Genomic DNA, 18231 nt, shown 5'->3' with positions numbered 1-18231 from the left:
TGAGAGAAGAAAAAGACCATATCTTTGAACATTTGAATAAGAATAATGAAAAACTGAGAAACTGTATAAAGCTCCCAAGGCTTTTTCAAGTGAAAACAACAAGTAGAAACAAGTTTTCCTTATTGATCCCTTAACAATTCAAACAAGAACAACATCAAATACTTCTTCATAATAACCAAAAGGATGCTGCAAATCTGATGGTTGTTAATCAAAGAGGGCCTGGGAAAGTCCCGTTCTCCCTCTGCTCGTTCCACTTATCAACCTGCAGAAACAGTCGAGCATTAAGAAAACACGATACCCATATGATGATAAAAGATGAAGGGATTCGTAACATGACAAAACCAGCCATAGATTTTAGCTTAAGTACAGCATCAGAAGGTCGAACAATAGGGGATCAGAACAACATGATAAATGTCATATATAGGCTACGACATGAGATGAGATGTCTACTTGTGACAATATAAAGGAATAAAATCACTGGATCGTAAGACCTTTAATTTAGATAAAAGCACAAGACGGTAGAAGGAAGGGACTTCGATGATGCCAGCTAGTTGGGATTAAGTCTTACTCACCATTGATATAGTTGCACTGGATCCAATATTGTTTATAAGGAGTCATTTTCATGTACTTAAGAGGCTTGTACATCCATCCAGAAAGTTAATCGTGTAATCCATAAGCAGGGTCTGGAGAGGGTAGAGTATATGCAGACCTTTACCCCCTACCTCGTGGAGGTAGAATTTCTTTGGTTTGCATAAAACAAATTATTTGGGTGGTGTTTTGATTTTGAAAAACCGAGTCCCCTACATATCCAAGTTGTAGATTATCATGTAAATTGAATTAATTAACAACCGTTGACATCAAATTAGGACGACATATGAATACAAAAAGAGTTCAAAATGACTGGTCATTCACATACACGAATCACCAATCACATCATCTCTTTTTTTCCTGGAAACTGGGTTAGAATCACTTCCTGTGTAATACTTGTAGCACCACAGACATGCCCACAGACTTGATGGACAAATGATAAATGTACGAGACTGCTAATTGTCACCCGAAAGAGGAGATACTGACATTCAATCTGATAGTAATAGAGTAGATCACTAATATGATGAAAAGCCAGGAACTTTGGCATATGGTGAACGAGGATAGGATGTATTCACGGAGCATGTCATGACACACGTGATCACCTAGTCTTAGTCCCACATCAAGAATAGATGGAGGAATGCGGTAGGCACTCAATAAACTGCTCAATATTCATGCACACGACCTAGATATCTCTTCTATTTGGCCAGATTTATGTCAATCTTCTGTGCCGATGACAAAACTCACCTAATGGCCACTAGCTGAAAGTTTAAGAGAACAGAAAACATAATAAACTGAATGCAGAAGTGAGATCCCTGCAGCATTTATGCCATAGAGAACCTTTTTTGCCCACACCGGTTTCAAACTAGAAAAGGTTGGTATAGACTCTCATACGTAATTTAACACATCCATGATGTACTATTTGAAGAGATAAGGAAAAGTAATTTGGCCAGGCAGAGAATTCCGACTCAAGGATCATACGCATATTCACAGAGTCATTGTCTATATTGAAGCGCCCTTTCAACTCAAATTATGGCTAAAACTTCTGTAAAATTTTCAAAGGCAAAGCAATGAACTAGGACCCACCACAAATTACAAGATACCTTATCACTTTAAACATACCACAATACAAGTTAATAAGGACATGACTCACCCATTCACCAGGGCAAAGTGCACGGTAGTATTTTGCGAATCTTGCACAGTCAGCAGCCTCATCACCCTTTGCAGCAACGCACCTGAGGTTTGTGAAGACGCAAGAGTTGGTAAAACAACCACAAAATGACTGCGCCTCAAAGTAACAACTTTGGATGATCCACATATTACAAGAACAATTCAAGTTCACAAGGTTAGAAAAAGCAGTATCAAGATACGATCTTCTAAAAGGTGACCACAGTCCACAAATAATGAACCGACATTTTTTCCTTTTTTTTCAAACGGTTGGACGTGTAAATTAATAGACTTTATAAAATCTTGAACCAATACCACCCCATACATGACTAAATCCACCATTTCTTCTCTTTACCATTTTTTGGTTGGTGGATGGGTGATGGTAAGTGCTTCACAACAACAACAACAAAAAACCCAGTGTAGTCCCATAAGTGGGGTTTGGAGAGGGTAGGGTGTACACATACCTTTACACTACCTCAAGGAGGTAGAGAAGTTGTTTTCAAAAGACCCTAACCTTGAGTAACGCGCAATTTATAACGTCATGAAATGAAACAATCTTGTTTCATTGCAGAAAGGCATGCATTAAGCAGGATTTCAAACCGTCTTTAGCAAAATTTCAATATTGGGAGTTCAGTCCCTAGTTTGGCAGATGATCTTAATTTAGTGGACACTAGCCTAGACTAAGCTTTTCATTGTTCTCTTTCAAAGAAGAAATAAAGATAGATTGCCAAGTACATTTAAGGGATTATTAATCCTTTAAACGTCATGTTTTCAAGAGCAACAGAGAAACAAGTCTACGAAGCACCAACTTCTGTAAAATGCATGGGAATTTACCTATGAAACTCAACGTAGCGAGTGAAACAGTGCCTAGTTTGGTTGGTTGTTGGGAACCGGAAATCAGCTGGGGCAGTCTTAAGTTCAATCTGAAAGGCACACAGAGTTGAAGGCATAAATAAAACATGAATAACAAGTACCAAAGTAATCCAAGTGAAGTAAATACATTCACAAAGTCACAGAAAATTCTTTAAACACCTTAAAAAAAAGAGAGCACTACCATGTATCTTCCATTTTGAGTTACAATTAGTTTTTACCTTTTATCAATATAATACTTGCGGACTATAACATGAACGGTAAAGCTCTCTATTTTCTAAAACTAAAGCTTTCTGAATGACAAAAACCAGAAGATCTAGACCAAACTGTAAAATAAATTGAGAAACTTAATGTGACAGGTAAACATATTGACATTACTTGGAGTGGAATCAGATTAAAGAAAAAACAATCTAAAACCAAAAAATAAAAAAATCTTTACCACGATGCTGAAAACATCACAGTAGTTTCTGGTAACATCACTCGTCCCGCCCTTAACACTGAGCAACCTTGTTATCAAAAATACTGAGCAGAAGCTTAAGAAGTCATTTCCACAGACGAGCCTCACATAATCTCTATAGCAAAAATCTTGAATGTGTTATCGACCTTAAGTGAATTGTTAACCTGATTACAAATTCAATTAACTTATCACAACCAACAACAACAACACACCCTGTGTAATCCTACAAGTGAGGAATGGGGAGGGTAGAGTGTGCGTAGACCTTAGCCCTACCTTGGGAGGTAGAGAGGCTGTTTTCAATTAACTTACTACCAACTCAGTAAAAAAGAAAAATACTTGAAGCGCGTTGGCTACAAACTAACAATTTCTAGAACTCATTTAAGCTGGAGATGAGACCTCACACCTCAAACATCAATCTACAATTACTGCTAAAGCTTAGTACTATTTCACAAAACTGCCAAAAAAATTTCTTCACTCAATCAAAATCCAGCACTATAGTTGAATCCAATACCGCAATCCTTCAATTGTGCAACCTATTTATCCAAATTCTTCAACGCTTTTCCCCTTCTAGTTTTTGTTCTTTGTTTATTTCTTTCAGGAAAGAAGGCTTAGATCAAAGACTTCACCTTTCCAGAAACCAACTTTCATATTCATCCACAACACATAAAACTAATAACCTCCACAAGCAATTCTTTAACAAAGAACTTATCCTACCTTTACACACAAAAGAAAACTCACACATCTATAAAAATTTATCTAAGCACATACACACCAACTACAACAACCAGCAACATCGGTTCTACAGAGAACTGCATAGATTGCCGAAGAACCTACAGAAATCTGTTCTTTTATATCAACTCTATCATATATCACCATCTCACTGAAAAGGCAAAATACTCGAAGCTTATAGGCTACAAACTAACAATTTCTAGAACTCATTATGAGCTGGAGATGGAACCTCAAACATAAATCTAAATTACTGTTAATCTTAGTGCCAAATCGCAACAGGGCTGAGAATTCCTCATTCTATCACCATAAACATTCTAGTTGAATCCACTACTCCAATCCTTCCATTAAGCAACCTATTCGTCCAAAATATTCAACCCATGTTTTAGTTCTTTAGTTATTTCTCACATGTAAACACTTAGATCAAAGACTTGGACTTTACACCTCTCCATACACAAATTTCACATTCATCCACAACCCATAAAACCAATAACCTCTACAAGCAATTCTTTGACTAAAAAAAACCACTAAAACTCACTTACGCCCAAGGGTGTGAGCTAGTGGTCTATGAAAGAACCATGATGTCTCACGTTCAAATATCAGCAGAGATAAAACACTAGACGATTGCTTCCCATCTATTCTAGCCTTGGTGAAAAGAATCACCTAGTTACTAGTGGGAGGTGGCATGAATCCCATAAAATTAGTTTAGGTGAACCTAAGTTGGCCGCGACACCACGATTATTAAAACAAAAAATCCCACATCTATACATATTTATCTAAACACACACACACCAACACTAGTCGAGAATGTGCGCAAGCTTGTTCAGACACCATAGTTATCCAAAAAAAAAATCCCACATCTATACATATTTTTCTAAGCACATACACATCAACCACAATAACCAACAACATGAGTTCTACAGAAAAGCTGTACAGATCGCCAAATAAAGCACAGAAATTTTCAATAAGAAAAAAAAATCTGTTCTTTTATGTTTATTCTACCATATATCAATAAAATCCTTTGTAAATCCATGAATAACTATAGAATCATCAAAAACGAATGAAAAAAAAAACTTGGAAAAGGGGAAAATAAACAATTAAGACAAAATAAAACTAGGGTTTGTCTTTTCTTGGAAAAATTTTGCTTTACCTCGGCCATGGCTGATGCAAATCAATGCGAGAAGAAGCTTCAAAATTGACTCAAAATGAAAAAAAATAATTAGTGAATGGTTAATTATAAGTTTATAAATTTTGGATCCGATTCATTTGGGTGTTGTTTTTAAATTTTATTTCTTATTTTTTCAAAAAAAAATTGTTTCATTGACCAAAAAAGGTTGTATTATTTTTTATATTGGAGAAAAAATTAAAATATAAATTAATATATTGAAGAATCAACGATGAGTTGTGGTTAGAGATGAAATATCACTCGAAATTAAAGCTAATTAGTTCTTCATTCTTCACGTACTAAGGGTCTTCTCTTTCTCCTTGCGTACGAGTAATAATAATATTTGTATTATTTATTTTGAAAGTTGTTACGCTTTATCAATTATCTGTTATGTCTTTTTTTGTATTTTTTTTCTTCAAATTGCTTTGGTATGAATTACTTGAGTCAAAAGTCTTTCGAAAAGTGTGTGATCACTTCCTGGGGTCAAAAAATTTTGGTACAAGTGATAAAGGACAATAATCTCGTCAAAATTGTTTACGATGACCTCCACAATGGAATCGTTTGGTATAAGGAATAAAAGATGATAATCTTAAGATAAAATATAAGATTATTTTTTTTGATCTTTTATTTGTCAGCCTATCAAGCAACGTACCAAAACAACCCTAAAAGAGTATAACTAAGATTATTGGACAATTGGGAATAGGATATTGTATAATTAAAAGTTGCTATATTTTCACAAAGAGTGTGTAAACAAAAAAGATTTTACCGATGAAGATTCAGTTGAACCCCTTCACCATAAGTAGCATACAGACAGACCCGAATACATATCGTTACGAAAAAATACTTGCATATTAATTTTGAAGGGCATGTACATCGGAAATTCAACCACACATTTAAATAGAGAAGTATCATTTACCACAACAACTACGACAAGCCTAGTATAGTACCACAAGTAGGGTCTGAGAAGCATAGTATATACCTAGCCTTAACCTTTTTTTACGAAGGTAAAGAGGTCGTTTCCGAAAGACTCTCCCCATATAAAAATGATATGAAAAGAAGTAGCCTTTGCTAATAATCCATAAACATGAAAATTTTCCATGGACTAGAATATGTGCAGGTAAACTAAGTTGGCATACTGAAATGTACAATTCTCCAGTCTCATGAACTACTTTTTCAGCCTTGCAAATCTTACATCAGAGCTGTTAAAATCCTCTCCAAGTTAAACGCGAAAAGGAATCGCGTAAGTAAATTTAAATACAAGTTCCAAGGATGCAAAACCGGTTGACATCGCGAAGATTCAACCTTTGCCAAGCAGACCAAAAATCACACAGCAGAAAATTCAAGTCCCGCCTTGTGGAGCATCAAGATTTCCTCCCTGTGCTACATTGCCATCAGTAACGGGGGGAGGTGGAACTCCTGTTCCGCCCTGAGCAATTACAGCCATGCTGCTTCCATATGGATACGTTGAGTCTCCCATAGCGCCAGGAGCTGCTGGAAGATGAGATCTCTGGTAACTGTCTATATGGGCCGGTAGATGCATAGGAGGAGCCGGATACATGGGATTTGAGTTCAAGTAGGGGTGACCATAAGGATCAATACCTACGGAACATGAAAATACACAGCATATATTATGATAAATAGATACATAATACATCAACAACATACTCTGTGTAATCCCACAAGTGGAGTCTAAGAAAGGTAGTGTGTGTATGCAGACCTTACCCCTACCTTTAAAAGGTAGAGAGGTTGTTTCCAATAGACCCTCGGCTCAAAATGAACAATAGATAGTTAGATACAGAAAAGGAGCCCAAATTAGCATAATGCTGATGTGCCGAATATTAGCATACTGATTACCTCGAGCTCTTCTCTCGGCAATTACCACCTGAGCACGCAATCTCTCCACTTCGTTGGCCATGTCAATCAATTCTTTCTCTGTGAGTTTCATTTGCTCAACTTTCTCTATGTTCAAACCTTTTTCATACTGAAAGGTCTTGCTGCATGTTCCAATAAAGTAAAACAATCATGATTTCAGAATCCAGAGAGTTTTGCTTCACACGGCATGCAGTCATAAAGACATATCATCAACATGGCAGGATCCAAATGCTATACCCAAACAATTCCAGGCAATATTATATTTAAGTGAATTTTGGACGTTTACACATAGGTGTGACACCGTAATGACAAAGTCTGATCAAAACTTAAAAGGTGGACCTAAAATATGATAGAGAAAGTTATCTCTAACATTTGTGGACTTGGTTAAGAGCAAAGAGAAACAAAGGATCCATAAAAGCAATAACAGTTGATCATAAAGCTTTAGATATTATCGTTGCACTCACATAGATCCGGTGTTTTCCACAAGTCCTCCTATTTGAGTTAGAAACTTGTACATTCAGTAGGAGTAAGTGTAAGATTTAGAGAACCCTCTAGTTCTATAAAACCCATAAATTAGTCTTAAAAGACAAAATATTTAATATTGGAAGAAAATATGTCTACAAGAGCAACACAAATACGAAGAATTTGTAAAGCTAGCCCGACTAGTTTGGAAATGATTCATACTAGATTGATATATAGCTATACACCAATGTTGCAGGACTCTCCAAAATGATGCTGCACCCATGTCGGATTCTCCAAAAATAGACTAGTTTTGGAGTATCCGGCACACAACCATTGAAATTTTTGAAGTCAACCAAGTCCATTCAAGGGTAATGGGTAGGGGAAGCTCTTTCAAGGGTAATTAATGGGTAAGGAATCTGTTCATGCTTCCACCTAAACAGCAACTCAAGACAATTAAATAGAAGTAACCTGTGGTTTATTTTTCCTGGAGGAAGGTTGGTAAAAGAGACATGTTTCAACTTACCGCAGCTCCTGGTATTCTTTCTTTAAGGAATCAAGTTCAGCATGCATCTCAGGTAGCTTCTTGACATCTGCATGAGCTTTCTCCAATTTCTCCATAACGTGATGTACTTTTCCGCTCAGTTCCATATTGGCTGATACCAAGCTTCGTGCTTCCAAATGGGCCTCCTCCACATCTTTCCTCATACTCTCCATGGTTCTAAGGTCCACATCCATCTTGGCAATCTTGTCATGCAACAACCGGACCTGGATGTCGCCTTCTGTTTGAGTACTTTTTATATATTCCTCGAGTTCCTGTAACTCTCTCTGAGCAACAGAATATTCCTGCTTTAAGGCAACATATGAAGCTGCCAACCGATGATGGTCTCCAGCAAGGTGTTCTATCTCTGCAGCCCTAGCAGCAAATCTGCTCTCCCGAAGCTCAGGATGAGGAAATGGATCAACGCGGCGGCGGCCAGCAGCCAATTCTTCATGAAGCACCATTCCTGGAGCTTGTAGTGACCGTCCATATGACACTGGTACTTGTCTTCTGGAAGCCATCTTTTCACCAGGCCCCAGAACTAAAAAAGGCGAATACTTGTTTTAAGGTTTCAATATTAGGAAGTATTTACCTGCTTTGGAGAGAAGATAAACTATGAGATTATTATTCTAAATAACTGCAGCTTACCAATTTTAGGCTAGGAGCTTAAGTTTGATACTACGAATCATAAATAATTGAGGATATGGGGTAAGCAATGCTAATTTGAGGAAGATCGACATCATAAACCAGCAGTGCGACCTTTTAAGGGTAATAGGACGCCTTATCAAATAAAGAAAACAGAGGGTAATAGAACTAAAACAGTGCACTTCTTGGGTTGTGGAAAATTAAGCAGAGAAACTACATGTACTATTAATCACATCAGTTATACAACAACATATCCCGTGTAATCCCATAAGCGGAGTCTTGAGAGGGTAGAATGTTCGCGGACCTTACCCCTACCTTGGGAGGTAGAGAGGATGTTTTGATTGACCCTTGGCTCAAGCAAAAGCATATCAAAGTATATCGAAAAAGAAATAAATGAAGTGAAGAGATCATGGCAGAATACTATACAAAGCACTCCAAACAAAAAGGAACATTAAGTACACCAAAAAAAGTGATAATCAAAATACAAGAAACAATAGATAGTGATAGAAACTGATGGATAAGAAGCAATTTGAGAAATACCACGACTACTATTTATCAGACCAGTTACATGTCTCCTAATTTAACCATTTCAGAACAGAAAACGAGCATGACTATGCAGGTAGGCACAAGCTGTAGCTAAGTGACGGGGAATCAGATAATGAGGTTACTCATTCTGTAAACAGTATGGTTTCTTCACAACCTTCAATTTTTTTTATTGAGGGAGAGAAGAAGACAGATGTACAGTCACTTAGCGGCTCCTTCAGGATTACAAATAATAGGGAGCCAAGGGTGACGAGGGAACTTCAGCAACTTGCTAGCATATATACACAACAAGGAGAAAGACAGCTTTAATGTACTAATACCTGAGAGAATCATTTCTCTACTGGAATCGCTTCACTAAAATTAAATAAATATTCCCTCTAGTCCAAAATAATTGATGTTTTAGGCTTGGGCACATGAATTAGGAATTCACTTACTCAAAACTAAGAAGGGGTTTTGACTAAAATACCCTTAATTATGATTTTCTTTTATTTTTTGGAAAACTTAGACCTACTTACATAACTACCAAAACACCTTCCCGCGCTTTTTCTTCAACCTAGCAAACCCCAAACACTTGCACGGATTTCCTATTTCAAGAAACGAACAATTAATTTGCATCAGAAATTATTAATTTACTACCATTGCCTCCACGATGACTTTCCAAAAGAAAACACTCAACCCCACCAACTACAGCCCCCCCCCCCCCTCCTGCGTTTGTTCTTCTTGCAGGCTGTTCATAACCTACCAACCCCGAAACACTTGCACCGGTTTCCTACTTCAAGAAACAAATAGACTTGTGCATCAGGAATTCCTAAATTACTACCATTGCCTCCAAAATGACTTTCCAAAAGAAAACTCAGGCCCACCAACTACAACCCCTTCCCGCGCTTTTTCTTCGTGCAGGCTATTCATAACCTAGCGACCGCCAAACACTTGCACCGATTTCCTATTTCAAGAAACAAACAAACTGAATGTGCATCAGAAATTCTTAAAATTACTACCATTGCCTCCGCAACGACTTTCCAAAAGGAAACACTCAACCCGACCAACTAAAACAACCCATTCCCGCGCTTTTTTTTCCTACCAGCTGTTCATAACCTACCAACCCCCAAACACTTGGACCGATTTCCAATTTCAAGAAACAAAAAACTGAATTTACATCAGAATCTTAAATTACTACCATTGCCTCCACAACGACTTTTCAAAAGAAAACACTCAGCCCCCCAACTACAACAACCCTTCCTTCCCGCGCTTTTTCTTCCTGATGGCTATTCATAACCTATCGTCCCCAAAACACTTGCACCGATTTCCTATTCAAGAAACAAACCAAATGAATGTGCATCAGAATCTTAATTACTACCATTGCCTCCATGATGACTTTCCAAAAGAAGACACCCAACCCCACCAACTACAACAACACACACACAACCACACCTTTATTTTTCTTCTTGCGGGCTGTTCATAACCTATCAACCCCCATACACAGATACAAACCTTTTCAGTGACACCTTACTGATTAATGGAGTTGTTGTGTACCATTAGGTCTCACATTCAAATCCCAACAAAACTAAAAAAACAGTATGTGATTTCTACCTATCTATCCAACTCCTTGACAGACAAACTCAAGCTAACCCGAACACCACAGTCATCCAAAAATCAAATCTTTTCAGGATGAAAACCCATAATGGTCAATGCAAAACAGATAAAACACAACAAAAGATCAGGAAAATCAAAGAGGGGCATAATCAAATAAACAAAACTATACATCCCTACTCAATCAATGACATCAAAAAAAAAAAAAAACATTTCAACATAAACACAATCATTTCTTTTAATCAGTAAACAACTAAACAATTTCATCTCCCTAATAAGAAAAAACCAAAATCAAGAAGAACAGACTAAAACAAGCAAAAGAAAAAAGAAAAAACTGAGTTCTTCAACAATGGCTGGAAAAATTGAAGATTTTTTTCATCAAATTAAGACATACCCATAACAAGAAAAGAGAAAAAGATCATACCTTTGTACTAATAACAGCCCATTAAGAAAAAAATTTCTACCAGAGAAGCAAAATTGCGAAGGGTATAGAGGCATTCAAGGGTTGTGTTGTTTCACTTGAAGAAGAAAAATTATCACAATAAGTTTGTAGTCTTTTATAGGAACTTTTTGAAGTTTGCACTTTTAGTCCCTTAAATATGGATAAATTCCAATTCCCCTCGAGGGTCGTTTGAGATGGTATATAAGAATAATATTGAATAATAGAGTTACACTGGTATAAATTTTTATTGACGTTAACATTAAATGAATAGAATATACTAGAATAAGAATAGAATTGAATAGGATGTATTAGTAGACGTTTGGTCATTGAAATGAAATACGTGATCATTTTATTTGAAATTTTTAAAGTTGGAGTCGATGATGAAATTGTATTTGGTTATAATTTTTGCGAATGTTATTTTTTTTTTGTAACGGTAAATTTTATTTCTAGATGTTTCAATATGTACATATTTGAAGATCAGGATATGCACATAATTTCAATCTCAAAACTCGTTTTTTCCTGTATTGGATTAAAAAATCATGTTCCTTTATGATCGGTCATTCCCTTATGTTGAAAAATTCTATAATTCTTCTCTTGTCAAACGTAATACTTTGTAGTTGTTAGGACTATTCTTTACACTTTATCTTACGATGTTTTATTAGTGATGTGTTTATAGTCTATTCTACTATAAATAAAAAGAGCGAACAAAACAATTATTGAGGGTGAACAGTTTCATATTTTCAAAGAAAAATAGATCGTAAAAGGCCTGGCAAGCACATAAGCTCGATTGAACCTTACTCAGTCAAGTGAACCTGTATTTAAGAGTTTTCGTGAAGAAAAACTAATGTTTAAATAAAGTAAAAAATGTATAAATAATTTTTATGATTTACTATATATAAGAATAGGTTGTGTTAGTTATATATAAATTAAAAAAGATAACCATAAAAGGGATTACACAACGCTATCAAAATTATTATTTTCTTGCTAAAATAAACTAAATCAAATGCACTTTAAAGTAAAACATGTAAATAATTTGTCTTTTAAAGCAAGTAAATAATGAAAAAAAATCTAAATTTCTAAATAACTTAAATTGAAAATCCTTTTAAGAATATTGTCTTCGTGTGAAATATTGGCATAAATATCCTCTTTAATTCTATTCTAACGGATTAAATATCTTTTACAAGGAATCGAAAGAATCTGCAATGATTTTTTCCCAGAAATCCCCAACGAAATATACAGACTATTCCTTCCTTTCTATCGAAGTGACTTGGACAAATCTTTTGTGTCAGATAAACTCAAACCAATCAATCGAATATTGATTAATACATAATCAATCAAACACTACTTGAAAATGTCTTCTAGCTCATTTTGCTGCTCTCTCATGATGTCAAAAAATATACAACAATTCTGCTATATCCACCATGAAATTGGTCCAAGGCCATCAGCATCAAGAGATCCCTAATAATATACAAACAGAAGGAAAAAAAATTAAAGTTAATAAAATAAGACTAGAGAAATAAGAATAACAGAGGAGAATTTTCTCAGACACCAAAATGCAAGATTATTTTGATTAACATAATAGGGACAAGAACTCATTTCAATATTACAAAGAACACTAGAAAAAAAGAAGGGAGAATGGCATTATCTACCAAGGATCATTGATATGAGATTACAAGGTTTTGGGTACACCCCAGACTACTTGGCCGACCTTAAGAGAGCACCCTCGAAAGTGAAAAGTAAGTCACCAACCTAGGCCATGAGCCTTCTTGATTGTCCATTTGACACTGTCCAGGTAATCTCATATGTGATTACTAGGTATGGACAGTCACTCCTAATCATTCCATTAGAGTTCTCACTATCACATGATGTTTAGGTAACCTTTTTGGAAGTTTCAATTTGCACCCAAGGGTGTGGCCTTGATACAAGAGACGACTCTTAAGAATTCTAGAAAATGGGTGCACCCCTAAAAAAATAGGTGGTCTCTTTCTATCTGCCTGAGCCTTGATAGCAAAGTGATCCAGTAGCTTTATTGGTGGGAGGTAGTAGATAATTGATGAAATAACAGAGGCGCACAACATCATGAATACCAACACAACATCTAAACTCTAAAGGACCTGCTCCATAGGAATTTTAATTCCCCTGTCAACTTATTGAAAATAAACCATTCCATTTTTACCTCAATTTCAAGATATAGCTACTTCATGTGACCAAATGCTAGTATGTTACTGATAAACAACATTGTTTCACCTAGAATTCCAAGATTAAATCCTCTGAAGGTTAAATTTATGCAAGGCATTTTCCTTTATAATGTGTCTGATTCAATTATATCAATTCAACAGTCGGAAAGGAAAAAATAATATACAGCGCGAATGAAGTTTAGTATTGACATACCTTTATGACCATCGGTGCAAATGGTTTTGAATCTTTATCTTGCTCCAGTGGCATTGATGGATAACTAACATTATGGACTTGGAATCTAATCTGCAGTTTATACAATCGTCAAAATTTTAACATACATCATTCGACAAAATGGTGCAGCATTAGCAAAACTGTTAGGTCTAACAACCTCATCTATGCCATCAATAGGATAATCTAGTTCATCAAACTTCCATATCCACCTAACTTGGTTCCTGAAATGGACAATAAAACCATATGTGAAGAAACTTAAGATGAATGATTCAGAAAGACCAACCAGTACATGAGATCCCACCACAAAATTTGACGTTGTGACAAAAAGTACTTACTTGTTTTCAGGATCAGGCTCAGAACGTGATGGATCTGGCAATAGAGGTGCGGGTACATAAATGTCATCGAAAAATCCAAGTGACACTGCCAAGCACAAAACAGAACGAACATTAAGATTCCTTTTCTGAAAGATTTGGGATGTGAAGAATATCTAAAATGAGCAAATCTCACTTCATAAGCTACATATTTTAAATCATAAAGAAACAACATAATGTATAAACGGACTGTCAAATTTGGCCTCAGCTGGCAGGTAAGCACTCCAAGTTTGAGAGTGTACATCTAGACACATCAACTTGGCCAGAAATGGCAACTAAACATTCCAACTCATCCCCACTGCACTCCAATTTTGCATGGTTCAAACAACTAATAGTTTCCAGTGCTAGATAGTTCTCATGAATTGTAATACTTGGCTATATATGTCTCACAACGTATATGACAGGAACTTCAACAGAGGGAAATAAGATGAAAATAAATTGTACACATTCTTCGAGGCTTACAGCGCAAACCCTCTGCATTGGACTCTTTGAGTTTAGCACTTATTACTTCTCCTACAAATGGGCGAAACACTACCAGTCTAAACTTGACCTGCAAGACACCATGATTTTTCTGTATTAATGAACATGTTATCACAAAAGATACGACAAACAATAGAAAGCTGTTTGATGATAGCCATCAGTCACATGACACATTTAATACCACTGAAATGCTAGTCCAGAAAGAGCTCATAAACTATAGAATTATTATAGAACTTCTTGCAACTAAGAACATCATATTAGCATGTCAAAGATGTCATTGAAACTCGTAAGCACATTGCTATAAGTAGGATCTCACAACTGCATCTTCAAATGCCAATACACTGAAAGCCTATTTGGTCTTTTATCAAGATGTGTATTAGTCCCTTACCAATTTTAAGGCTAGGATAAAACCATTAGCTACTGATTCAGCTTTGCTTATATGGCTAACTGATTATGTATGATATTTTTGGTGAGCTATATCTCTGAAGGACAAGGTTGTATATGCTCCCTATATTTTTAGATGGTGTTGCACCCCTTCATGCAAAACTATTGGATAGTTCTAACTCTGGCCTTGAAAGAAAAAATCATTAGTACGGAAAATCGTTGACACAGAAGTCTCTTTGGTTATTATGTGGTCAAGCCAGGATCCATTCCTCTAATTGAAAGGTTTTTGTTGTAGGCAAAGACAAGGATATTGAGCATTTTTTCTTAATCAATGAGACATCAGATCTTCATATAGATCGTAACAAGGAAGGTAGTAACAGATTTATTGAAGACCAAAGATACTTACACAGTGACACTTATCCACATCTCTTATTCTTTAAAATCTTGAGGAGGAATTTAGCTTCTTCATTTTGATATTTTTGGTTGGATCAGTGAAGAAGAAAGATATAATTTAGAATAAAGTTGTGTCGTTTTGCATCCCTGCTCAGGAATGAGATCCTCATAATCACAAATTCATATTTAGAGTAAGGAAAAAGTGCAACTGCAATTCCTGGTATGGGGTAGTGATACTCGTAAAGCGAGAGAACATATCAATTGAAATCATTTTATATTAAAAGAAAACAGTTTCAACGAACAGGTTTTGGATAATGGGAATCTCTCATGAGGGACGATGATATGTGTTTGTAGAATCCATTCAAGTTAACCTAAATATAATTAACTGCAGCAACAAGTAGAATACCTTATATGTGGAGGCACCTTCACTTGGATAGATAAAACCGTCATCTACGGAGCGAATATCATAAATAGATATGCCGAGGCCCAAATTTGCAATAACCTTAGCATCGTGTCCAGAAATTAGTGTCTTGTAATAATGCCAAATCTTTTTGAGTTGGGAAATGGATTGAAAACAGTAATGCAGCCTCAAAAGAAAAGAAAAAAATGAACCTTATCCACGAAGAGACCCTCAAGCTCTCCTTTGATTGCTTCATTGAGTGGAAGGTTCAGGAGATGAGGCGGCAACCTCAGTGTGTGTTCTAATACACTCAGATAAAACATGCCTCCTTAAATCTGTAGCAAAGATACACACCAAAAAGATTTATCAAGTCCTACACAAATATACACACTTGTGAAAAAGTCAAAATTTGGTAGACTTGCAAAACAAAGACTATAAGATACGGCTCTTTATCCCATCTGGATCTTTTTAATCTATAGCAAGTTCATTTTTTCTTTTTGCTATCAGCAAGGATCCATGCAGTACCCCATCAAAGAAAATTCTTAGCCTTGGTTGTCAGACCCCCAATGTCTTGATTAAATATTGCAATCAAACTAAATAAGGAACTTAACTTCAAAACATCCCCAGTCACAAGCCTCTAACTAAAATCTGAATAAATGAACTTAGGCCATCTCCCAAGAGTGTAAAAAAAAAAAAAATTGGAACTGCCAAGAATAACGAAAATATCTAAAAGTAAAAAATGGGGAAAGATCTGCTACCACTGTTATGAATCAACAGACCTTGTCAACTAAATCTAGAACGTCTGCTCATAGACATGTGCTTCTTTTCAACACCTGTCACACGATGTGACATGCCTAAATGAGATAAGTATCTCTGGAGGATACCCAGTAAGTCCCATATGCTAATTCCTAAGAAGACAAGGCAAGACCTTTTCAGATAAACATAGCACGAAGAAAATGCATCCATGGAAAGCATGTAAACAACTAAAGGTCTGAAACTGATAATAGACTGAACACTGAAACCTTAAGCTACACATGTAAGCAGACAACTAAACTAGAACTTTAAGGTAACACATAAACAGTAATAGAAACTAAGTTACACATTGTGGCCCTGTGTACATGAGATCCAGCAACACACATGGAGGAGTGTCGCCCTATCTCCCAGGCAAACAATAGCCCTTATGGACACTACATAGAGCAGCTAACCCCGGCCCTCTTTCTCTCCATTCTAAAATTTCTCATGCTTCTCATATGCATTCACAAGAGCATTAAGTATGCGTACAACGGGACTATGATTTGGTACTTCACTCCAGCAGTTTCACCTTGTATTTGACCATGAAAAACATATATCACCATGTCCTCTAATTACAACTTAGACTAACACAGTTGAACAAGCTACTGAACATATTTGATGGAAAGATAAAAGTTAAAATCAGGCATAAATTAGATCATTTTAAAGGAAAAACAAGCATTAATCAATAGAATATTACAAATAAGTAAATTTTATACATAATTCACAGTAATCAAAAGTACTCCTTGAGCCGACGGTCTATCAGAAACAGTAAGTTCAGCAACCATAAACTTCAAATTCTGACTCCTCACTGATAGTACAATAGCTCAATTTAATACACTAATTCTTATATAGCTCCAATTCCCTTCTAAATTTGGGGTAAACAAATAGCTTTAAGAAAGGAATTTTTATCACTAACTAATCCTTAAAAACATGAATTTCCAGTTGACGATAAGTCACAAACAATACCTCTAAGCTTCAGCGAGGAGGGACACGGCGAGTGGTGACAGAGACCGGCGGCGGAGAGAGGTTCCGGCGACGGCAAGAGGCTCAGCGGCGTTCAGTTCTCTTACCAGCGGTCTTCAGTTAAGGTTTTGAAAATTTTGAATTAGGCATTTGTTACTTACTCAATTTTTAATATTCAAAAATATCAAAAAAAAAAAAACTAAATTAAATTAGAAGTCATTGAATTTAATATAGTTAAGTTATAAAGTTAAAAATAAATGTGTATTAATTAATTATAATTTTATAATAATTTATGAAAACATTATACGTAGTGTTATCTATTGAATTGATGCAAATATCACATATTATAATATATTGGTGGTAATTAAATTAGAGTATAAGAATAATTGCATCCAAAAGTAATAATAAGTTTTCATGCTTAAAAATTATTATGAATATTTATTTAGACAAATATGAAAATGATTTTTGATTTTTAATTCACTATTTAAGTTTTTTGGGTTCGGTTGGATTAGGTGGGGGCTAGAGTTAGAAAGCTACAAATTGTTAAAGTTGATGATATGTATATACAAAATTGAGGTATATAGAATTTTATTTGTAAGAATTTAGTTTATACATAAATACAATTCTATTGCGATAATAATTTTTTTATACAGATAATTCAAGTTATATGAATATATAGCAAATTTTTATCAGTTAAATCTTGATTTTGTACTATAACACGATGCATTTATTTTTATGTATCACGATCTTTCACATTTGAATTGTAAGCATATTAATTTGGGTTAAATGTTTTTGATAGTCGACTTTAATCTTTTAATTATAAGATTATTGAAATTAATGACATGTAAATATACAAAATAAGGTATACATAGTTTTATACCATTGATAAATTCAACCAAATTAATATTTTTGACATATATATTAGATGTATATGTATGATTTTTTCTTTAAAATTTTTTATCAACCATTAAATTATA

General features: G+C 35.4%; 3 protein-coding genes across 7 annotated transcripts; all 3 read right to left on the bottom strand.

Annotated features, from left to right (window-relative positions):
- LOC101258567 (cytochrome c oxidase subunit 6b-2) lies at positions 1-5367 on the bottom strand. The gene is made up of 4 exons (XM_004242597.5): positions 4956-5367; positions 2587-2675; positions 1739-1820; positions 1-262 (listed from the first exon to the last, which is right to left on the bottom strand). The coding sequence occupies exons 1-4, from the start codon at positions 4962-4964 to the stop codon at positions 209-211; spliced, it is 234 nt and encodes a 77-aa protein (XP_004242645.1). The 5' UTR covers positions 4965-5367; the 3' UTR covers positions 1-208.
- Positions 5368-5986: 619 nt separating this feature from the next.
- LOC101257384 (protein FLX-like 4) lies at positions 5987-11232 on the bottom strand. Of its 4 annotated transcripts, none has more exons than XM_004242593.5 (4): positions 11045-11232; positions 7828-8434; positions 6825-6964; positions 5987-6569 (listed from the first exon to the last, which is right to left on the bottom strand). In XM_004242593.5, exons 2-4 carry the CDS (start codon positions 8361-8363, stop codon positions 6310-6312), a joined length of 936 nt encoding a protein of 311 aa, XP_004242641.2. In that variant the 5' UTR covers positions 8364-8434; positions 11045-11232; the 3' UTR covers positions 5987-6309. The 4 variants fall into 4 exon arrangements, with proteins under 4 accessions (XP_004242641.2, XP_010323227.2, XP_025887639.2 ...); XM_010324925.4 differs by having other exon boundaries at positions 7828-8437; positions 11045-11153; XM_026031854.2 differs by having other exon boundaries at positions 7828-8383; positions 11045-11153.
- A 959-nt stretch (positions 11233-12191) lies between these two features.
- On the bottom strand, positions 12192-17409 carry LOC101258274 (uncharacterized). 2 transcript variants are annotated; one of them, XM_004242596.5, is made up of 8 exons: positions 17258-17409; positions 15712-15834; positions 15506-15601; positions 14305-14392; positions 13807-13891; positions 13629-13692; positions 13454-13543; positions 12192-12520 (listed from the first exon to the last, which is right to left on the bottom strand). In XM_004242596.5, exons 2-8 carry the CDS (start codon positions 15820-15822, stop codon positions 12473-12475), a joined length of 582 nt encoding a protein of 193 aa, XP_004242644.1. In that variant the 5' UTR covers positions 15823-15834; positions 17258-17409; the 3' UTR covers positions 12192-12472. The 2 variants fall into 2 exon arrangements, with proteins under 2 accessions (XP_004242644.1, XP_010323226.2); XM_010324924.4 differs by having other exon boundaries at positions 14287-14392; positions 17258-17405.
- Positions 17410-18231: the final 822 nt, after the last annotated feature.

Source organism: Solanum lycopersicum, chromosome 7, assembly GCF_036512215.1.
Source record: "Solanum lycopersicum chromosome 7, SLM_r2.1".
Classification (NCBI taxonomy): domain Eukaryota; kingdom Viridiplantae; phylum Streptophyta; class Magnoliopsida; order Solanales; family Solanaceae; genus Solanum; species Solanum lycopersicum.
The sequence above is the reverse complement of the archived record's forward strand: the minus strand, read 5'-3'. Positions and strand labels throughout refer to the sequence as shown.